The following is a 24223-nucleotide window of genomic DNA, read 5'->3' as shown; positions in this document are numbered from 1 at the left end:
GGGAAGATGTGCCCTACCGAGGTGGTGACCCCCTGCAGAGGAATTCCTAATTATCTGAGCTGGGGGAAAAAGGATTTTGCTTTTCTAGCATCTGGGAGGAAGGTATTCTCTGCTCCTCTTCCTACCTGCCGGTGGACCTTCAAATCCATCTAGGATCCCTCCTACAGGGGATCCTGCCAGAAGAAAAAATCTACTAACCATAAGTAAAAAATCCAAGTACAGGGGAAGATAACCACAGGGAGTCCACAAAATGTAGTGAGGGATAGAGAATAAATATTACTCTCTGTGCCATCTGGGAGGGGCTTTTTTCTCACTTCCAAAGGGGCCCTAACCTGTGGGGGACCTCCATGCCATCAAATCCAGAAGTGTGGATGGGTTCCTGGCCTAATAAAGACTAATGCACAGAGAGAGGAGAAAAGATCTGAAATTAAGAGAGGAACAACAGAGACTGTGGTTTGTGAGTTACTGTTCTTGAGGTCTAGAATGGTTAAATGTGAATCGGTTATTTACTCTTTCAGATAATAGAAGGACTAGAGGGCATTCCATGAAGTTAGCAAGTAGCACATTTAAGACTAATCGGAGAAAATTCTTTTTCAGTCAGCGCACAATAAAGCTCTGGAATTTGTTGCCAGAGGATGTGGTTAGTGCAGTTAGTGTAGCTGGGTTTAAAAAAAGGTTTGGATAAGTTCTTGGAGGAGTAGTCCATTAACTTCTATTAATCAAGTTGAGTTAGGGAATAGCCACTGCTATTAATTGCATCAGTGGCATGGGATCTTCTTAGTGCTTGGGTAATTGCCAGGTTCTTGTGGCCTGGTTTGGCCTCTGTTGGAAACAGGATGCTGGGCTTGATGGACCCTTGGTCTGACCCAGTATGGCAATTTCTTATGTTCTTATGTTCTTATACAGTATTTAATTATGTTTTTCAACAAAACTGTATCAGTAAAGATTTATTTTAAACACTGCCTATGTGGTCCAAGTGTGGTTTGTTTGGCACACAACACCCAGCGCACAGCAGAATGAGGGAGCTCCATCACAGCTTACTAATCACCCCATACTGGGATCAGAGAGGACTCCTTTTCACCCCATTCTGAAGGACCTACTCCTTGGGATGGGAAAAGAAGTAAAATCTAGCCAGGGTCCCTGCTCTGAAGAACTTACAAATAACTTTATGTCCCCCTCTGTACCTGATTGGTAATTTAAGGAAGGGTTACTTACACAATAAATTCAGCCTGGTCCCAGCCTGGCTGTAGCTAGTGAAAGTAAGTAAAGCCACACTTACCAAGGAGCATCTTTTTACCGTAAAATGTAATGCACTAATAGACCTTGTCTGCCTTCCTATATTTGGAGAGTTATTTAAGGGGAAGTTGGAAACATAAGATCACAGACTTCTCACTTTGCTCATGAGCCTTGCACCTTATGCAAGCAGGTGCATTTCTTCTGCTTTTCCAATCCCTTGGGGATAGATGTGCTGCAAAGTTAGACAGTGTCTGCAGCAGACAGACTTATGTGCTCACATCCGTCTCATTTGACCAGGTCGAGAGAGTGCTTACTTTACCTGCTGTGATGCCTGTAAATGAGGTCAATAGTATTCACTTTCATGCCTCTTCCCACAGAAGATACTGAGAGTTGTTAATTGACCTCAATATGGAGGAAATTCCCTCTTATTTGGGGGAAAAAATGACCATTTATCTACTGTCTCCTTCAGGAGCCATAGCAGCAGAAGAGTTAACAACTCATCCCCTGTAAGATTTTTACAAATCTGTAAATTCTATTGCACACCTTGCCACTTATTTGTGTTGTCACAACCATGGGCCTTCATTAGAGCAGCCTGGGCAGGCACTTGTGGTTGACAGGAACCCAAGAAGACTGTCTCTTTCAATGGGTGACTAAAAACAGAATGTTCCTTCTGCCCCTACCCAAATCTTCACGTGAGGAGCTTCTAAATGGTAGTGTGTGTAAGTGAATGTACACAGGATGGGGTCATGGAGTCATCCTGAATCACCGCAGTGCCTCCAGATTCTTCTGGCATCCCCACTCTGAAAACACCCCAGCACTCTATCGCAGCAGAGAACCATCAGCAGCTTTCTCTACCATACTCCTGGAAACGTTTCTGGAAATCTCTCAGGAATCCTACTGGACAAGATCGCTTCTCACCTCATCACAAGGGTGAGGGGATTATACCATTTCCTTGAGCTAGGGTAATGGACTTGACTAGCCATAGGGAAAATGGACCTCACACACACACACACACACACACACACACACATACACACACACACACACACACACTCACACACTCACTCACACACACACACACTCACACACACTCACACACACACAAAGCCTCACGCTCACAAACACAGATAATTCTTCTAACATAGACATACCCTTCCCCCCTGTGCCCTCTCTGCTATTGTCCATGCCCTAAACCCCCTCTCTCTCCCTCTGCACTCCCTCTCTGTTCCATCTCTTCTTTTCCCTCCTTCCCTGTACTCTCTCTGTCTCCCCTTCCCTCTTTGTTCTTCCCTTCCTGTCCTTTAATCCTCTCCCCTCCCTGTGCCCCCTTTGCTTCTTTTCTTCTTCTCACCTTTGATCTTCCTGCTCCATACCTTTACCTGCTTGGCAGCTGCTGCTGCTGCTGCTGCTGCTGCTACTTCATACAGACGTGCTGGGCAAATGTGTGGTGTGTCATTGCTACCATATCCCTTCTCACCTTCACTTCCCCCTTCCCTGTTCTCTATCTTCCTCTTCCCTTTCCTATCCCCTTCTTGCCCCTTCCCCTCCTTTCTCTAACACCTACTTCTCATGGTACCCAATATTTATCTCCCTTACCTCCCTTCTACCCATCTCTCTCCCTCATCCTCTCTATTTCCTGGCCTTCTTTCTCCAACCTCTCCTCACTACTCTATGGTTCTTTTTTCCTGCCACCAGCCCTGCACATGGTTGGCTCCTCCTCTTCCTGTTTCTGCCAGCAATGGCTGCCATCTCGCCCAGGTCAGCCAGCAGAGGCTGACCAAGTCCTGGTTTTGCACCCGTCACATGCATGGAGTTGTAGCTGCGATTTGTCTAAGAAAAGCAGGACGACATCTTCAAGCATGCAATTGGGGGGGGGGGGGGGGCTGGAACAGTATCTTCAGGTTGACCTGGGTGAGATGGCAACCCTACCACCAGACCCATGGACGGGAGACGCTGTGCATGGCAGGTTCCTTCATCTGGTACTGGCCATACTGCCGGGGCATCTTTAGACCTGGGCAGTGTGATCGGTGCTATGGAGCCTTTCCAGCAGCAAAGCCCAGTACAGTTGCACCATTTGGGCTGTCCTAAAGATGGCCCTGCTCGTGAGGCCCTCTAGAAACCTTCCCAGGAGCTTGTATGCCTCTGCTTACGTCCCTGCAGGGTGGTGGAGGAGGTAGAAAGCCTGTCCTTCTTGAACAATAATAATGTCAAGGACCTTGGCTCATAGAAGAGTCTTTAGAGAAGGTGTTTTCCCTTTACTTGTGCTCTGTGCCTCTGAGGGTTCAGCTGTTAGGAGAGCAGCATGAAGCTGCTACTTCCTTCCTGATTCATAGGTCCCAGCATCTTGGTCTAGGTTTGGAGGCAGCAGCCTGAAACAGCGATTGCTGTAAGAGCAACGTCACATGAACCAGCTTCCTGTACATTTCTGCTCTCTGTTCTTTTTTATCTCTGGGACAAAACTTCTGCAAAATTTGTGAGACTTATTTTGCTTTTTCTGAAAAAAATAGAGAGTAGGAATTTTTTTTTACCCCTTTTTCTCTCAACTTCTTCCCTGCTGCCCCCCCCCCCCACCCCCCCAAAAAAAAAAAAAAAAGAGAAGAAAAGAAAAGAAATGTTACGGAGGAAACCATCCAATGCTTCAGACAAAGAGACCATCCAAAAAAAAAAGGTAAGAAGCAGCAAAAAGATGTTTCCACTTTATTCTATCCTTCACCTGTCGTTGTGTGAGAATTGTGCGAAAAATCCTCAGGCACAGAGGCCTCTGGGTGAAAAGAAGGCTTCTCGCCAGCACTGCCTCTTCAGGGAGGTCAGCGCCTCTTTGGTGGCCCAAAATGTTATCACTTTTCTATCGACACCCCCCTCTACTCCAAAACGTCTTTATTTCGTCAGTCCATTGCGGTGGGAGGATATCACCTCTCCAGTTTTTTCCTCAGCAAACATATTGTCCCCCAAGGAGCACAGAAATATCGGGCACGCCTTGCATCATCCTAAACTTTCTCCCTCACTACATGCCACCGTTTGATGCTTATTTCTTAAAACTTTGAAGCGTGCAGTTTTCTCTCCTCTCCTGTCCATTTCTGCTGCCTTTCCTGCTGCTACCAAGTTCTACCAGCCTGGGTTTGTTTCCGCCTCGGCGCATGGTGCTTCACTCCATGGCAGGGTGTTTTATGCATCCTGTATTACAACTCATCTCTAGAGAGAGAGCACATTTCTCTCTCTCTAAAGAAGAATTAAAGATTGTTGCATTTTAGGATTTTTTTTTTTTTCTGACTTAACAGATAAATTACATCAGCCCTTATTCTCTCCTTTGGGTGAAGTAGTCCAGTGAGTTGCAAAAACAAAGGTCAGCAGACAAGCTTTAGGTGCTACCCCTTTATTGGATCGATTTAATACATTTGGAATTAGCTTTCGAGAGTTATATTCTGTCATCCCCTGAGTAAGAATTCACTTGTGTGTGTATATATATATATGATCCTCAACATTGAGAAAAGCTCTAACAAGAATCTCCCTCTCCTTGTTCGAGCCTCTTCTGCCCTTTAGCCCATATCACTTTAATAGTAACCTTCTCTAGTCTTACGTCGCATCATTTCATCTACTTCATTAGCAGTGGGCACTCTTCCATCTGAACCAGTGCTAAACAGCGATCCAGCATAGTGTTAGAAAGCACTCTTCTCTTTTATTTTGAAAAAGCATTTGGTACTCTTGCAGTAAATAAGTATGCTAGTATCATGACCCCTACATCATAATTGTTCTCTGTAAAATATATTTATTATTATAATTGTCAAAGAAACCCTCTTTCATACTCAGATATTATATACTTATATATCCCTTGTATATTGTCTCATAGAGCTTGTTACGTAGACCTTGTTACATAGACCTTTGTATATTGTTTCCTAGAGCTATTAATTTCACATATATCTCTTGTATATTTGTTTTCCACTTTCCTTTTACTGTTCGATGTAAGGGCTATGCCCACAAGTTATTAGTTGTATGTAAACCGATACGATGTGCAAAAGGCTATCGGTATATAAGAAACTCCAAATAAATAAATAAAATAAGTAAATGTGTCTTTTATGATGTTTTACACAGATAATAGTCTTTTATATCAGTATGTGATATTTTTTATCTGTCAGTGTTATGCATGGCTAGTACCAACTCATCAAGTATTTTATGAATGTTTTGTAGTAAACTCTTCATTTAATTGTATTCATTGTATGGTTTTACTGACAGCAATATCTGGATCACATTGGATCATTTTTAGTTTTTATGATAAGTTTATGTTTTATGTGTTAATTGATGCTTATTTTTATTCTGATTTTTATGAGTATACCATTTGTTATCCACCATGAATGTATGGATATGTGCGGAATATAAATTTCTTAATAAATAAATAAATGTTCGACTAGTGTCCCAGCATGAAGCTAGCAGACAAACTTTTCTTTAAGTCATGTTCAACTAGAGTCCCAGCAAGGTGTTAGGGGGCACTCGTCCCTTTCAGTCTGTGCTCAACCAGTGTCCCAGCCTTGTGTTAGGAGGGACTTTTCTTTGTGAGACAATGTGAACCAGTGTCACAGCATGGTGTTAGGGCTGGGCACTTTTCCCTTTAAGTCAGTGCTCAACCAATATCACAGTATTAGGGGGCACACTCCTCTCGGAGCCTATACAGAATCAAAATGTAAACATGCAATGGTGATTTTCTGCCAGGTCAGACAAGGTCACTGATCTGGAATCTTTTGTCACTGACATGAAACCTTTTAGAACTTACTTCCTGTTTCCCCATTGCAGCCGAAGTGGAAGGTGGAGGCCACTGCTAGCCCTAAGCTGATATCTTTTTGTTTTAGAAAATTACCACTATCAGCAAGATAGTAGCAACTAGCAAACAGGATAGGCACTCTCGGCCAGGTGAGATTCTAAAGAGAATCTGAGTATTATCCTTAGGGATCTTCGATTTCAGTTTTTATTTTATTTGTCCTGGGAATTTATCAGTGTTAATTACAACAAGACCAAAAATGGGAAAAATCAATGGAAAAAATGATGCATCGTGTTTCCAGGTAAATATCTTTTTTGTTCTTGATGTAATAAATACTAATACATTTCCTGTTACGATCCCCCCTGTTGCGGAACTTGTGGCACTACAGGATTTCCTCCGGAGGCCGCTCCGAAGCCAGGGGGTCGCCTGTGCACCATCCAGGACTTGCTCCAGGGCCTGGAGGCCTAGCTGTTCCTGAGGCCTGCCTGTGGCTTGCATGGCTCTATTTTGGACTTCCTGTTTGGCGACGCCCTTCTCCCTAGGGGCCAGCCCGCAGCTCTCTACCCCAGTTATAGGGCCAGCAAGGGGCGGTCCTGGCAAACTCCTCCCAGGGAGTTGCCTACAACCTGCAGTATAAAAGGACTCTCATTTCACTTGCAACTTGCCTTTGGATTGGGTTCTACAGTTGCCTGTAACCTCTCCTGATCCAGGTCCTCCGTGGTCTACCTTGCTTTGATGGCGCCTTGTCCTGTCTTGCCTTGTTGTCTGTTCCAGTCTGTGCCTTGATGTGTTACCTGATGTCTGTTCCTGATCCTATGCTTGATCCAGTTCCTGAGTTTCCCAGATGATCCTGCTTCAGGCTGCCGGTGTGCAGCAAACCCTGCTATAGACTGCTTGTTCTGCAGCTACTTGCCTTACCCTGTTCCTGAATGCTAGCACCTCGTTCCTGTACCTTCAAGATGTCCTAGTGCCTCGCGGCAAGCCATGTCGTGGTCCATGACCAGCCCCGTGGGCGGGCTGTGTAGGGCGCTTCGTGATGCAAGCCATGCACCTCGTTCCTATATCTGTGAGAAAGCCTTACCTTATTATTGAAGGCAACCTCTGAAGTGGTCCGCGACCAGCCCCGCGGGTGGGCTGTGTAGGGCGCTCCATGTTGTCAGCCTCGTACCTCGCCCTTGAGTCTCCTGTATGCATCTTACCTCGTTCCTGCCTCTGATGTCTCTGCACCAGTCCTTGTCTCTGCACTGGCCTACGCCTAAGATGTTCTTCGTGTACTATGGACTCTGTCTGCCCTCGTTCTCTGTCCGGCCTGCCGCCCTTTGCCGTTACCCAGCGGCAGGTCCGAAAGGGCTTGGAACAGTCGGAGGACCGTTCATCAACCAACATTGCGTTGCTGGTTGTCATGGGCGTGCAGGTCCTGCTGAGGGTCAGACTCCGTACATGCCTGGCTCTCCATGCCAGCACCGGCTCACCTCCCACGGTGTGGCTGGGGCTCCTCCCTAGCTCTCGCCGTGGCCCAAGGACTCACACCACCCGCTTTAGAGAGGGCCGTGCTCCCTGCGCCTACGATATGTACCCGAGGACACCCAGACCCTCGGCCCGTCAGCGGTGTGGCGGACGCGCCCATAACATTGCCAGGAAAAAAAAAATAAAAACTGAAAATTAAGGTCCCTAACTATCTGTGGAAGATGAAACTTCCTGATACTGTTTTGACCAACATTAAACACAGTGGGCCAGATCTTAAAAAATACGCGTGGGCGTAGATTTGTTCTCGCAACCTGGCGCGAACAAATCTACGCCCGATTTTATAACATGTTAGAAAATCCGGGGTTGGCATGCCAAGAGGGTGCACACTTGTGCACCTTGCACGCACCGAGCCTAAGGGGAGCCCCGATAGCTTTCCCTGTTCCCTCCACTTTCCCCTCCCTTCCCCTATCTAGCCCACCCCCCAGCCCTAACTAAATCCCCCCTACCTTTTATTTCCGAAGTTACGCCTCCGGCTTGCCATAGGATTCGGGACCGCCCCTGGATGCCCCCGAACCACCACGCCCCAGACATGTCCCCAGACTGCCCCCGAACCGCCATCACGCCCCCAGCCCTGCCCCCAGCCCGCCCCCAAACCGCCACCATGCCCCCAGCCCCACCCCCAGACCACCCATTTTTGAAAGCCCCAGGACATATGTGCGTCCCGGGGCTTGCGCGCACCGCCGAGCCTATGCAAAATAGGCTTGGCACTCACAGGGGCAGATTTTCTCGGGTTACGCGTGTATCTTACGTGCGTAGCCTTTGAAAATCTGCCCCAGTGTATTTAATTTCATTTCCTAAATACCCTATTAGTAAGCTAAATAGATATAGAAAAATAATTTACCATTCTCATTTATGTAACATTAATTGAAATGTTATCTATGAAGTACTTTGTATAAAAAATATATAATAAGAAGTCATAATACATCTGCAGAGAGTTTGAGCTGTTAATCCCTAATTAAAAGTCGTATTTCTGAGAGTCAGATGTAGAGATGTGCTTCGGGTTTCAATATCGTGTCAGGCTTCGTTTCGGGGCCAAGAACTCAATCCAAACCGTCAACACCATGATCAAACTAAACGAAAATGTAAAAGACTTGGGGATTTGGATCGACCCTGAACTGAACTTCAAAAAACATATAACCATGAAAACCATAGAAGGATTGTACAAGCTATCAATACTTGAGACTAAAACCACTTTCCTGGCATGTAGCCAGATGGACTCAGAACGAATGGGATAGTATCCGCGTGCTAGCTTTTGGAGACGGATCTGACGTCACCACGGGGGTATATATATCCCCACAGGAAGCGTAGCAACTCAGTAATTTCCGTCTCCAAAGCAGTTTGGAGTGCCTGCACGCTAGTTGAGCGTGCTTTCCAAGACTACTTTAATTTTTTCTCTTTTCTTATACTTCTAGATTCTACTTTCTACTTTCTGCAAAAATATCGAGCCCCGCGCTCCTGCGGTGATACCCGAAGGTCACTCCCCCAGTTGAGCTGCCCGGGGTGATTTCCGTGGTCCCCCCGGAGGTTAAGTCCTCGGTCCGGCCGAAGCGCGGCAGGGACACAGCCCCCGGGCGAGGTTCGGGTGAGGCTTACGAGGCACCTCGGTCCCGGCGTGGACGAGGCAGCGGGTGCATATCTCAAACGCGGCGGTTGTAGGTACTTGCCCCCTCCCCCCCGCAGCCGGAGACCGCCGGGTTCCAGCCGGGAAGCGCCGTGGATCAGGTAAGGCGTACATCTCTTCTTTCTGGTCTCCGGGGAACAGAGGATCGGCGGTGTGGCACGCCGTGGAGGACGCCATTTTGGGGCCTTGTTCAGGTATTGAGCGCCCATACTAGGCGCGGCTCTATTCCTCCTTGTGCGTATATTGCCTTATTTCTACTGAGCGTGTATTACTAACCGCTTGTTGTATGCATATTGGCTGCCACTGAGCGGGTATTGCTGACCGCCTATTGCTGAGAGCCTATTGAATGCCATTGAGCATATATTGCTAACCGCTTATTGCTGAGAGCCTATTGAATGCCATTGAGCATGTATCGCTAACCGCTTTTTGCTGAGAGCCTATTGAATGCCATTGCACGTATATTGCTAACCGCTTATTGCTGAGAGCCTATTGAATGCCATTGAGCGTGTATTACTAACTGCATATTGCTGAAAGCCTATTGAAAGCCATTGAGCGTGTATAGCTAACTGCATATTGCTGAGTGCATATCGCATACAATTGGGCTGTTTTCTTGGCCGCCTATTGCTAAGAACATACTGCGCATATTGCTGCTGCTTCTTCTTATTCCTGAGCGCCTGTTCTGTTGAGCGCCTATTGCTGCCGCATATTATTATTATTACGCGCCTGTTGTATTAAGCGCCTATTGCTGCCGCATATTATTATTATTGTTCTGCGCCCGTTGTATTAAGCGCCTATTGCTGCCGCATATTATTATTATTACGCGCCTGTTGTATTAAGCGCCTATTGCTGCCGCATATTATTATTATTGTTCTGCGCCCGTTGTATTAAGCGCATATTGCTGCCGCATATTATTATTATTACGCGCCTGTTGTATTAAGCGCCTATTGCTGCTGCATATTATTATTATTGTTCTGCGCCCGTTGTATTAAGCGCCTATTGCTGCCGCATATTATTATTATTGTTCTGCGCCCGTTGTATTAAGCGCCTATTGCTGCCGCATATTATTATTATTGTTCTGCGCCCGTTGTATTAAGCGCATATTGCTGCCGCATATTATTATTATTACGCGCCTGTTGTATTAAGCGCCTATTGCTGCTGCATATTATTATTATTGTTCTGCGCCCGTTGTATTAAGCGCCTATTGCTGCCGCATATTATTATTATTGTTCTGCGCCCGTTGTATTAAGCGCCTATTGCTGCCGCATATTATTATTATTATTATTATTACGCGCCTGTTGTATTAAGCATTCAGCGCATATTTTTCGATGGATCAGAACGCAGCAGCGTCTTCAGCAGCGGCGCCACCTGCCTCAGGCATTACAGCCCTTGGCCTCTGCTCTGCATGCCAGCTTAGAGCCACGCGCAGTGAAGAGCCAGACTCCCTATGTGCACAATGTGAGAAGGCCGGTGGGCCCTCAGGCCAGGACCGGTCTCAGCCACGATTTGTTGACAGTTCCCCGGGGGCTACCCCGGAGTTAGGGGGCAGTCTCGACCAATCAGGAATCCCGGGGGACCTTGTACCCCGGCGATTAGAGGCGGCTTCAGTTTCCTGGGTGGATCTCTTTAAGGGGATTCATGCCTTCGTACAGATGCAAACGGCTTCCCGTCCAGGCCCTGCGGTTCCTGTAGTTCCTGCGGTGGCTGCGACTGCGGCGGCTGCTGCAGTGGTGGCCCCTGCGGATCCTGTTCCTGGACCCTCACGCCCTTATCGCGAGCGGGACCTCCCGCCGCTGGACAGTCCGGATCAATCAGACCAGGAGGTCTCACAGGACGAGTCCGAACTCCCGGACGAGGGGGACCTTCCTCCAGGGACTGAGCCATATAGAACCATGAGGCGGTTTTTCCCTAGAGAGGATCTCTCCGACCTGGTGTCTCAGTGTCTGGCGGAGTTGGATATTACAGGTCCCAGCGCTTCGGTACCCTCTGCGCAGAACCCACTGCTGGAAGGTCTTCGTCCTACAGCCCGCCATTTTCCATTCTTACAAGCGGCACAACTGATAGATTTAGAATGGGCGGCACCAGCGGCTTCCTTCAAAGGGGGCCGGGCCCTGATGGGTATGTACCCATTGGCTCCGGCTATCCAGGACCTGCTGGCGTGCCCTCAGGTGGACGCCTTGATTAGCGCTGTGGTTAAGCGCACTACCATTCCAGTGGAAGGGGGGACGGCCCTCAGGGAGCCTCATGACCGGCGACTGGACGCCATTCTGAAACAGACCTTTGAGGTGGCAGCTCTATCTTTGCGGATCGCAACCTGCTGCACGGTGGTGACGCGTGCCTGTTTGTCACAGGTTAGAAACAATGCTCCAGCGGCAGACATGGAGTCCGCTCTTTCGTTCCTCACGGATGCTGCATCTGACCTGGTCCGTACAACAGCTAAGGGGATTTCATCCTCCGTAGCTGCCAGAAGGCAGCTCTGGATCCGGAGATGGTCAGCTGATGCACCTTCCAAGACACACCTCACCAGATTGCCCTTCAAGGGCTCCTTCCTATTTGGCAGCGACCTTGATAAACTGGCCAGTACATGGGGTGCCTCTCCAGTGCCCAGACTGCTGGAAGATCGATTCAGAAGGGGGCCAGCACGCCTTTCCCAGGCCCTCCAGGGGCAGGAGTTCACAGCGCTTTGTTCCTTACAGGGGTCGCTACCAGGCACCACGTCCTCAGGCCAGGACTCAGTCCTTTCGGACCAAGCAGCGCAAGAGGGGAGCAGGCCCGGGCTCGGGTCCCGGCCACGCCTCACAATGAGAATCCGCCGATTCATCTGGGGGACGGAGCCATAGGGGGCAGGTTAACCCTCTTCTACCCCAGATGGGTCGAGATCACGTCGGACCAGTGGGTCCTCGCCATTATCCGGGAGGGATATTATCTGGACTTTAATCATCTCCCTCCGGACAAGTTTGTGGAATCTTCATGTCCCAGACACAAGAAGGCAGCATTGGAAGCTACCCTGGCGAGGCTCCTGTCCTTGAAAGCCATCATCCCAGTACCTGCCTGGGAAGTGAATTCTGGACACTATTCCATTTATTTCATGGTACCCAAGAAAGGGGGCACCTTTCGGCCTGTGCTGGACCTCAAGTCAGTCAATCGTTACTTACGGGTACCGAGGTTTCGCATGGAGACTCTGCGCTCCGTCAAGGCTGCAGTACAGCCAGGAGAATTCCTCACGGCGTTAGACCTGTCAGAGGCATACCTGCATATCCCGATCCATCCGGATCATCAGCGCTATCTACGCTTCAAGGTTCTAGGCCGCCACTTCCAGTTTCGGGCTCTGCCCTTCGGGTTGGCCAAGTCACCACGGACATTCACCAAGGTGGTCGTAGTGGTAGCAGTGGCCCTCAGGCGGGAAGGAATTCTGGTCCATCCCTACTTGGACGACTGGCTGATCAGGGCGAAATCTCGAGAGGAGAGCCTTCGGACAACAGACAGAGTGATCGCCCTTCTGGAAAGCTTGGACTGGGTAATCAACCTCAGCAAGAGCTGCCTACAGCCTTCCCAGTCTCTGGAATACCTGGGAGTACAGTTCGACACCCAGGCGGACACAGTCAGTCTCACTACCAAGAGAAAGTTGAAACTTCAGCAGCGTATCCAGTACTTAATGGGAGCCAGTCGGCCCATAGCCTGGGAGTATCTGCAGGTTCTTGGTCTCATGGCATCCACCCTGGAAGTGGTGCCTTGGGCGAGGGCCCATATGAGACCTCTACAACACTCCCTGCTCTCTCGCTGGAGCCCCATCTACGGAACTATTCCACGCGCCTGCATCTGCCAGCCAGAGTGCGGACCCAGTTGCGGTGGTGGTTGCAGTCCAACCACATGAGCAGGGGGTCGAAGATGTCATCACCCACGTGGACCTTGCTCACCACAGATGCCAGCCTGAGCGGCTGGGGAGCACACTGTGAAGAACTCACCGCACAAGGGCGGTGGAACAGGGAAGAGTCAGCATGGAACATAAACCGTCTAGAGGCCCGGGCAGTCCGATTGGCATGCCTTCGTTTTGCTCCCAGACTGAAGAACAGAGCAGTCAGAGTGATGTCCGACAACACCACCACGGTGGCATACATCAACCGTCAGGGCGGAACCAGAAGCCGACAAGTATCTCTGGAAATCGCCCCACTGATGGCTTGGGCAGAGGCGAATCTGCGGGACATCTCCGCCGTCCACATTGCCGGGAAGGACAATACCACAGCAGACTTCCTCAGCAGAGAGAGCCTAAATCCGGGAGAGTGGCAGCTGTCACCCACAGCCTTCCAGATGATTGTGGATCACTGGGGGATTCCGGACATGGATTTACTGGCGGACAAGTCCAATGCTCAAGTACCCAGATACTTCAGCCGCAAGCGCAACCCGTTCTCACACGGAATCGATGCCCTGGTCCAGCCGTGGCCTCCAGGGGTTCTGCTATATGCCTTTCCTCCGTGGCCTCTGCTGGGCGCCATCATCCACAAGATTCAGAAACACCGGGGCCTAGTTCTTCTAGTGGCACCAGACTGGCCAAGAAGACCCTGGTACGCAGACATGAGAAGACTACTGGCAGGGGAGCCTCTTCCCCTGCCTCCTCTCTGGGACCTTCTACGTCAAGGTCCCATCCTCCACGAGGATCCAGCTCAATTCTCTCTTATGGTCTGGCCATTGAGAGGGCTAGACTGAAGAAAAGAGGTTACTCGGAGCCCGTGATAGATACACTCCTCCGAGCTCGTAAGTTTTCCACGTCCCTCACCTACGTAAGGATCTGGAGGGTATTTGAAGCATGGTGCGATACTCACGGCACCAATCCACATGCGACCACAATCCCTATTGTGTTGGATTTCCTGCAGGATGGACTTCAGAAGGGTCTCTCCCTCAGCTCCATCAAAGTTCAGGTGGCTGCGCTGTCTTGCTATGGTCCCAGGAGGGATGTCAAGACCATCGCCAAGCACCCAGACGTTTCTCGCTTCCTGCAAGGAGTCAAGCATATTCGTCCGCCACTAAAGTGGCCTGTGCCCTTATGGAACCTCAACCTTGTTTTGGATTTTCTCGCGGGATCCACCTTCAGAGCCCTTCGGGGACTGTCTCTCCGTTCTCTAACCTTGAAGATGGTATTCCTATTGGTGGTATGTTCGGCACGCCGCATCTCAGAGCTACAAGCACTATCCTGCCGTGATCCCTTTCTCAGAATCACTCCTGAGGCTCTCCATCTTCGTACGGTTCCCTCCTTTCTACCAAAAGTTGTTTCACAGTTTCATCTTAACCAAACCATATCCTTGCCTACCACGGCGGGTTTGAAGAAATCTGAAGAAGGGCGTTTATTACGCCATCTCGACATTGGCAGATTGCTGCCCAGATATCTGGAAGTGACACAAGAACTACGAAAGACGGACCATCTGTTCGTCCTGCAGAGCGGGGGGAAGCAAGGTGAAGCGGCCTCACGGCCTACCATCGCCCGCTGGATTAAGGAAGTTATCGGAGCAGTTTACGTGGAGGCTGGGAAGTCTCCGCCTCTACAAGTCAAGGCTCATTCTACCAGAGCACAAGTGGCATCTTGGGCAGAATCCAGGATGCTGTCGCCTGCAGAAATCTGTAAAGCGGCGACGTGGTCCTCCCTCCATACCTTCTCCAGATTCTACCGTCTGGATGTCCAGGCCAGGGAGGACTCTGCATTTGCGAGGGCGGTACTACATGGTCCTCAGGCAGCCTCCCGCCCAGGCTGGGAGTAAAGCTTTTGTACATCCCATTTGTTCTGAGTCCATCTGGCTACATGCCAGGAAATGTTGAGATTACTACCTGATAATCTCCTTTTCCTTAGTGTAGACAGATGGACTCAGCATCCCGCCCAGCTGCCTGTGAACATGGGTTTCACCGATCCAAGGTAAGCCATGTCTTCTGTCCCATAAGAGCGTACACTCTACCTGGTGTCCACGCCTTCCGGTTGGGAATGCTGGCGGTCTCCAGCTACTATCAATCGGTCAGGGAAATCCTGTTTTCACTTTTCACTGAGCGTCAGTACACACATCCATAATAGCTTTTGCAAGGAAGATTACTGAGTTGCTACGCTTCCTGTGGGGATATATATACCCCCATGCTGACGTCAGATCCGTCTCCAACTGCTAGCACGCGGATACTATCCCATTCGTTCTGAGTCCATCTGTCTACACTAAGGAAAAGGAGATTATCAGGTAGTAATCTCAACATTCTAAACCAATCTGAATTCAGAACCATTCTTCAATCCCCATTATTCACAACCTTCGTCTACTGCAATTCACTACTAATAGGATTACCCAAATCAACCACACGCCCCCTTCACGTACTACAGAACGCCACAGCGAGAATACTCACCAATCACAAAAGATCGGAACACATCACCCCAGTACTAAAGGATCTACATTGGCTGCCCATAACGAAACGCATAGAATACAAACTACTCTCCATAATACACAAAAACATAAACAATGAAAAAGAATGCTTAAATAATATATTCCAAAAACATATCCCTCAGCGCAACACCAGATCAGCTAATAAGGCTCTGCTCGCCATCCCATCAGTAACAACTGCTAGCCTAACTACAACTAGAGAAAGAGCTCCTAATTTAATACTTAAACCACAGAAAGTGATTAGAATGTATTTTATCATAACTTAGTCCCAGATTTAATGTCTTCCAAGAAATCCTTTAGACATCACCAGAAGGGCGCTTCACTCTCTTTCTTGATTCTGTTAACTCCTTAGGCCAGGGCTTCCCAACCCTGTCCTGGGGACCCCACAGCCAGTCGGGTTTTCAGGATATCCACAATGAATATGCATGAGATAAATTTGCATACCTAACCCGACTGGCTGTGAGGTCCCCAGGACAGGTTTGGGAAGCCCTGCCTTAGGCAGTGCCTAATAGGGACTTCTCACTCCTCATGGAAGACTTCCTTCAATAGTTACAAATATCTTATCACCTTTACATTGTATCTTCTTTGTTTCTCCTGATAGTGCACATTACTGGGATCCCTTGCTTTAGATGGAATTTGTAACACCTCTGTATCTTTCTGGAAAAAGACTTCCCTCTTCCAAAGGTTTGGTGTACTGACTCCCCCAAGAGGAAACTCCAAGTGGAAAAAATATTAGTTGAACCAAAAAGGGGGAAAATCAAACAAGAAGCAGGAAGGGTGGAAAAAAAACTTCTGTGCTTCCAACAGAGGAGATAGTGCAAAAAGGCAGTTCATGCAAAAATGTAATTCCTCTGCATCAGGTCACCAGACAGCTTAGATCCTCTGGAGGAGAGACAAAAGACTGCCAGACTCTTCCCTAACAATTTTGTTAGGGAAGAGTGACAGCCTTGGTACCCACTGAGAAGGGGTAGCAAGGCTGTCACAGGGACTGCTCAAAAATGGCTTCAAAGAGTCCAAACAATCTTAAAGGCTGGATAGACGAGTCATTGGAGGCTGGCTCTTAAATGGGAAAACTTCCTTACTACAAATCCCATAAATGAGGAAAAATTACACAGCAAGAAGCAGTTAGCACCTGACTGCTTGAATAACTAAAAATCCATGAGGAGAGACTGTGCTGTAGGATGACATGGGGGAGCAAAACCCAAACCTATCTCACTTATTTCCTCACTGAAACTCCCAGCTTAATGGTACACTCCTTTAGTAACAAAGGTCTCTTACAAAGGTAATTTAGGTACAGTAAATGCAACACTTGTAAGCTGAAACAGCTCACAGTGTTCTCCAAATTTTCAGTTCTCTGGCAAGCTATATTTTTTGTCTTAAACAAGGGTCAACTGAACCCTGGACAGTTAGCTAGTACACTTATAACCTGCAACTACACTATCTCCCAGAATCGGCAGGATTTCTCAAGTGGATAGGCTTTGGATATACCCTTCTCCCTGGCCCTACTGCTCTCCACGCTTTCATGTGTCTCCAAAATAAAACCACCAGAATGACTCAAACTGAGTCCAACCATCCAGTTTATTCTCTTCCTGACATAAAACACAGCAGGTGAAGGCTCCAGTTAAAAAATAGATGTTACAGATCAATAAAATCCCAGAATTGCCAGGACATCAATGGATATTAATTCTATCTTGTACAATACTGATCATCCACATCAGGCAAATCTGCCCATATCTCTGAGCAGCCCTGGATCTGTCAATAGGCACCCGTTATGTTTGTGCCTAGGATGGCAAACATTTTGGGGCAGCAGGCTGGCTAAGATTTGCTGCCTTCCAGCTCTGCTGAATCTCAGTCGACAGAGAATAACCCTCTGCTACCCTGTAACAGCCCCTTACAGGAGGTTGGGGGGGGGGGGGAGGGGTGAAAGCGCGTCAAGGTCCTAGGGACAGCAAAATCCTAAATCCATCCATGTCTCTGAGATTCCACTAAACAATGGACTAAGGCAACCCCAAGGTAATCACAAAAGGATGATTTGCCCAAAGGCCTCAACAAGAGGAATCCCAATAAATCAAATTGGCATTTCCCTCACTAGGGCTTACAAATGCTCCATAGGGAGCCGGGTCCCCTAAGGCTGCATGCTGGAGAGAAAGATCTCGCCTGTTCCAAAGCTCTCCAAGGAATGGGTCATCTAAAACTGGAGCATGTTCAGATAAAACAACACAAAACTGGTAACAATTCCACAAGGGGTAGCACTCAAATGAATGACCATGAGTTATATCATCACCCCCACCCCCACCCCACCCCCGAAACCTGGCGTCTATAGCAGGTACACTCATTTAACAACAGTTGGCAAATGGATGATAGATATCACAATATATTTAAATTAATACAATAATGATATTATTTGGATCAATCATCCATCACCCAACACACATAACACAACATTATTATTAACATGTTACGTGTACAGTGATATTTATTTTATGATTGTTAGAAAAGATCGGCTGTGATGGCAGCCCTGGCAATATATCCGGGTCCACATAGAAGTGATGCCATGGCAGCCACCAAATCCATTCACAAGACAAGACATTGATAGTGATAGTGATGAAATTAGCTTAGTCTTGCAACTTGGCTGTGACACCCACAAGTACAGGCATTGTGAAAGAATTTCCTACAAACACATTTTTAACCAAGAAATAGTTTGAATCCAGCTGGACACACAATTAACATAAGAACATAAGAAATAGCCATGCTGGGTCAGACCAAGGGTCCATCAAGCCAAGCATCCTGTTTCCAACAGAGTCCACACCAGGCCATAAGAACCTGGCAATTACCCAAACACTAAGAAGATCCCATGCTACTGATGCATTTAATAGCAGTGGCTAATCCCTAAGGAAACTTGATTAATAGCCATTAATGGACTTCTCCTCCAAGAACTTATCCAAACCTTTTTTGAACCCAGCTACACTAACTGCACTAACCACATCCTCTGGCAACAAATTCCAGAGCTTTATTGTGCGTGGAGTGAAAAAGAATTTTCTCCAATTAGTCTTAAATGTGCTACTTGCTAACTTCATGGAATGCCCCCCTAGTCCTTCTATTATTCGAAAGTATAAATAACCGATTCACATCTACTCGTTCAAGACCTCTTATGATCTTAAAGACCTCTATCATATCCCCCCTCAGCTGTCTCTTCTCCAGGCTGAAGAGCCCTAACCTCTTCAGCCTTTCCTCATAGGGGAGCTGTTCCATCCCCTTTTACTCTCCAACAAATTTTGGCAGTGGATGGATCTATTTTATCCTTTCAAGACCTAGTTAGTCAATATGGTCCTCAGAAAGTAGATTACTTTTCTTATATACAATTGTGCCACTACATTTGCTCTTTCCCAAAAGGTTCCTTACCTCAGGAGTAGATAGTAAAAATAGAATATTTTTTTTCATGTTGAAATTATCCATATCTTTATTGTACAAAGATTTACAGAATTTGTCAAGATTAATTCTGTTGGTGTATGGAATAGATGGGTGAAGGAGGGGAATTTTTCCATTACAGAAAGGGAGATTCAAGCATTCTTTAAAGGGCTGAACTCTATTTTGACGAATATATATTTGAGAGAAATGCAACTTAAATTTTTGCACAGGGCTTTCATCTCTCAATCATCGGCTTTTCATGCTCAACTGTCTATTTCTAGTAGATCTGTAAAATGTAAGCAAGCTACAGGTACAATATCTCATGCTTTTTGGGAATGTGACATTATTTAAAAATTCTGGGGGGAAGGTATTCAGGTACGTAACCAAATTTTTGGGCTGCATTATTTCTTTATCTTATGAACTGATTCTGTTTAGTAAGGATATTTCCAAACATTTTGTGAAACAGGGTAATATTATCTTTGCACGTAAAGCCTTCCTACTTGGGGAAAAAGGTCAATTTTGTTAGTGTGGCAGGATGAGACATCACCTTCTTATTGACAATGGTGGAACTCTTTACATGATATGATGATCATGGAATCCATGGCTTTACATAACTGTGACAATGTGTGTCAGAAGAAAAGATTTTTGGAAATTTGGGAAACATATATTCGGAGCTTGTCAACTAGATCTAGAAGCTTGAGATTAAATACTTTGTAACTTTGATATGGTTGGGCAATGTCTATCATATGCAATAGGTGCATATGATGGTGGGGGGGGGGAGGGGAATAGGTTGGGATGTTCTTGTTTCTTACTTTGTACTTTTTCAGTATCCCTGGTGGGGTTAGAGTCGCTGTTACCTGAGTGCACAAGAACCAGGCACTCAAGGTCATACGCTACTTTAGAACTGATTGAGGGGTAATTGGAAATTCCTTATGCATAAGTGACGGGTACCTCTGCAGTAGAGCTAAGATAAGTAGTAGTTTATACTATGCTTAATATGTATTGGCTCATACATTGAAGTACTGACTATCTTGTTTCTTTTTATTCATGCTTTATATGTTACAGGTATGCTTGTAATGTTTGAATCTTTCTGAATAAACTGATTTATATAAAAAAATAAAATAAAACCCAATAAATTAGCTGATCGTTCACCCAATGAGACAAACAATAATATTATCTGTGTAATAACTATCAGGCACCAATAAGAGAGACATTACAATGCAGATGATGTAACAGGACTGGTCAATAGAATTTCTCATAACTTTAAGAGCAGTCTTGCAGAATTCCAGTCCAAACTCTAAGGAGATTCCAGGAATCAGCCTTTCCATCAGAACATAGCAACTGCACTTGTAGAGAGTAAAAACTCACATCTGTCCCCAGACTACTCCACCATCAGTCTGCTAAAGATCTGAAAGAAAACTGAATAATTCAGTTTCTACTTTTAACCTGGCAGGGGTTAAGCACTGGCTACGTACTTTGTGTGAGTCTACAAGCCTTACACTTATGGATACATCCCATTACACATAGGATAAGTATAACTAAGCTCTTGAAATATGACTAGTATGAAAATATCAATATGTGAATTTATGTGAAGGAGGGACAGGAGAACTGAGGCATGTATTAGGTACTGGGAGACCAAGTGAATGACAGAGATAGACCTGAGACCACTAGCAATGGTGGGTAACAGGGCTGGAGTATTTTCAGAAAGCATTTGACAGAGTCCTTTAGGAGAGATTTATGAGAAAATTATAAAATCATGGGATTATTGTGGATTACGAATTGGTTGAAGGATAAGAAACAGAGAGTAGGATGACATGGACAGTTTTTTTAATGGAGGAAGCAGGAAGGTAAAAAGTAGAGTGTTCCAAGAATCTGTACTGGGTTAGGTGCTTTTTAATATATATATGATTAAGATCTTTTTATTAGTATTATTAATAAAATGGTATTAAAAAACATAATCATGCATTTTCCAACATCATCAAAAGAATTCATTATAATTAAACATAAACCTTTTAACCCTTGCCCCCCTCCCCCCATCTCCCAATATTTAGAACATGTACCAGCTTATGAATGCACTGAAATGAGGGGCTCACACAGTTCCCAGGGCATCTCCTCAATTTTCCAGATCTCTCTTCCTTTCATACATTGTCCATGCCAGCCTCTGGGATTGCCAGGGTTTATCAGGAAAGGGGGGGAGGTTCGACTTCCTGGATCCCTGATGCAATAGTGGGTAACAGCCTCAGTCATTAACTTCCACCCCAACTCTCTTGTTGCACTCGGGGGTGGACCCCTGTTCTGTGGCAGTACAGGGACTGGCCACAGGGGGCGGAGCACGGAAGGAGACAGAGGCAGTGTAGTTCTTCACCACTGGAAGCCCGAGGTCCCCCCAGGAGGAGCCCATAGGGACCCGGGCCGCTGGGACTTAGGTGGGCCTCGCAGGGTCTCCTGGGAGAGTCAGAGTCCGGCATGCCCACAGACACTGGGAGAGCGCTATTGGGTTCAAAGCTGGAAACAGGTTGGAGGAGAGTGAACCAGAATAGTGTTGGTGAGGGCAAGGCTAGGGATAGAGCCAGAATCAAGCAAGGTCAGGCAAACAGGGTCAAAGTCCAAGAATCAGTCTGAGGAGTGGTCAACGAAGCAAGGGTCACAATCCAGAGGTCAGGCAAGGTCGAAGAACAGGCAGGCAGGCAGGTCAGGAACAAGCTGAAGTCTTTTCCAGAAAGTCAGTCCGAGGTAAGACAAGGGAAACGAACAACGACCACAGGAACAAACAGGCAAGGAGCAGGTACAAGCAGGAACGGAACTGGAACAGAAGGATCCTGGAACGAGACTAGGAACAAGCAAGCAGGAACACAAGCAAGTGCAATCTCAGGAACAAACTGACCTGATTGCCAAGGCAAGGAAGTGAGGCCAGGAACTTCCTTATGAGTTCAATCAGGGTGCGCCGCAGAACTAGGCCTCGCCCTGGAACCTACATCAGGGCGGCTGGTCCGCGCGCACATGTGTAGGGGCGTGGCTAACTGCTGAGACGCCGAGGTCTGGTGTGAGGCTCGGCACGCGACTGAAGTCCCGGCAACCACTGCCACAGGATGCCGGGGCCTAGCTGGACTTGCAATGGCTGCAAGGGAGACAGGACCGGGACCCGCTTTGTGACCCTGAAGGTGAGCGGTCCCGTGCGCGGGACGACAGTGAGTGGGGCGCATAACATCTCTTTCTGGTCAATAGATACTCCCATTAGATGGATAAGTTGTACTCTTAAATAAACCATGGAATTAAATGTTGTTCAACGGAAAAAGCTTTAACTTAAAAAGCAAAATCCAAGCTAGAATCGCAAAAAACATAAACAAAATAAAAATCAAAATAATAAAAGCAGTGATCACGCTTCTGTCTCTAACTGAACCAGTTTCTAATATCCCTGTCCCATGGAAGATGGAAAAATTATTATTATTATTTATTGCGTTTGATATATCATGTTAAAACAAATTATCCAAGCAGTTTATAATAAAAAGATAACCAGAAAAGACAGCCAGTTACAACAAACATTCTAATAGTTACAATAACAAGAAAAATAAAAAAAACCCCATAAAAACTAACAACAAACATAAAAAGGTAAATCACAATTTTGCAGTGCATCATTCCTGAATCTCTTCAGCAACCAGCACAAAGCAAGGAAGAAAAATTCTCTTGCTCCAAGAATTAGATGACTACTCTTCAAAAATCCTTGCAAAACCAACAGTCTTTACTCACTGATTACTGGTTGTGGGATAAAACAGCCAACTTCCAACTCCCACAGCAAGGTGAGTACCACCTTGCTGTGGGAGTTGGAAGTTGGCTGTTTGACTGTTTGACTGTTGTGACTTCACTGTTGGAACCAGCCACAAAAATCAATAGAATATTATCTTCACATCCAAAGTCTCTGCCTTGCTGTTTACTGCGTGCATGCAAACCCCCAGAGCAAATCCAGTTCTTCTAGAGATGGGGTACCTAGCCTTCCTAATAGAGCACTGGGCAAAAATATCTCCCAAAAGTCTTCCACAAACTCCTTCCAAAATCCCCGGTTCTCAGGGCAGTGGAGTTTTGACGTAACTGAAGAGCAGGTAGGACATATGACTGTAAACCTATGTATAGGACATTGTAGCAGGCCAGGCTAGGAATAATCATAGCTTGGACTACCGATCTAAACTCTTCCTTTGACAGCAACATAGCTTACAGTATCCAGACTCGGTATCCCAGCTATCTGGGAAGACATACCCTGAGAGCTCCCTATCCAAAATAATCCCTAAACTCTGGATCTGGGCGACCGAAGGAATGTTAACTCCTTCAGAATAGAAAAATGGAAGGATTTCAATGTTCGTCCTGCTGGGTCTTTAGGGAATATAATCCCTAAATATTTTATGGAATCATTCGCCTATTTAAGAGGAAAGTTGAGCTGTCCATAGACTCTGAATTTTTTCCCCTTCAGGTTTTTCCAAATTACATTTTAAACTTGCCGCTTTTCCAAACTTGGCACATTCATGCAGTGTTAAATCCAAAGAGATTTTAGTTTCAGAAATATGGATCAAAATATCATCTGCAAATGCCACTATTTTAAACAGCTGAGACCCTAAAAGGAATGCCTTTAATTCCCTCATGATTATTTATCTGCCGCAATAAAGAGTCCAAAGAAAGGATAAAAAGCAATAGTGAGAAGGAGCAGCTTTGTCTCGTAACCCTCTGAACAAATACAAGTGGAGAAACGTGTCATTCACAATACCTGAAGCCACTGGATTTTTATGCAATGTATGGATTGCTTTCATAAACCACCCCCTCAAATCCATAGAACTTTAAGGCTTCAAAGAGAAAAAGCCAATTAATGCAATCAAATGCTTTTTCAACATCAAAAGTGACCACTAAAGACTCTAGTCTATGCCAGAAAGAATATTCTAGAGAGGCCAATATCCAATGTGCATTGAGGACTGCCTGCAGTGTCTTGTCCTTTACAGATCCCACCTGCTCCCAAATCAGCACATCAGGTAAGAACTGTAAAAGGAGATCAGCCCCAGTTTTAGCCAGCAAGTTAAGGTCAAAATTCAGTAATGCACTAGGCCTGTATAAAGACAGTATAGTGGGGTCTTGACCAGATATAGGGAAGACTACAATCATCGGTGCTTTATTTGCTCCGTAAGAAACCTCTTCCTGTTCAGTCACCTTCTCATTCACCTGTCCTACGGGCAGACAAATATGATCTAGCAACAATTTGTAAACTTCACCAGAAATCAGGTCCCGGAGCCTTAGTTTGGC

General features: G+C 46.5%; 1 protein-coding gene across 2 annotated transcripts in view; it reads left to right on the top strand.

The window, feature by feature from the left end:
• The first annotated feature begins 3831 nt into the window (after positions 1–3831).
• The window catches only part of SASH3 (SAM and SH3 domain containing 3), a 71371-nt gene continuing 50979 nt past the window's right edge, over positions 3832–24223 (top strand). For both annotated transcript variants that reach the window (XM_029607418.1, XM_029607417.1), the window contains exon 1: positions 3832–3904. In XM_029607418.1, coding sequence (XP_029463278.1) covers positions 3848–3904 — 57 coding nt within the window. In that variant the 5' untranslated portion in view covers positions 3832–3847. The remainder of the gene's footprint in view (positions 3905–24223) is intronic.

Source organism: Rhinatrema bivittatum, chromosome 6 (genome assembly GCF_901001135.1).
Source record: "Rhinatrema bivittatum chromosome 6, aRhiBiv1.1, whole genome shotgun sequence".
NCBI classification, from domain to species: Eukaryota; Metazoa; Chordata; class Amphibia; order Gymnophiona; family Rhinatrematidae; genus Rhinatrema; species Rhinatrema bivittatum.
This window is presented reverse-complemented; position numbering and strand designations above follow the sequence as displayed.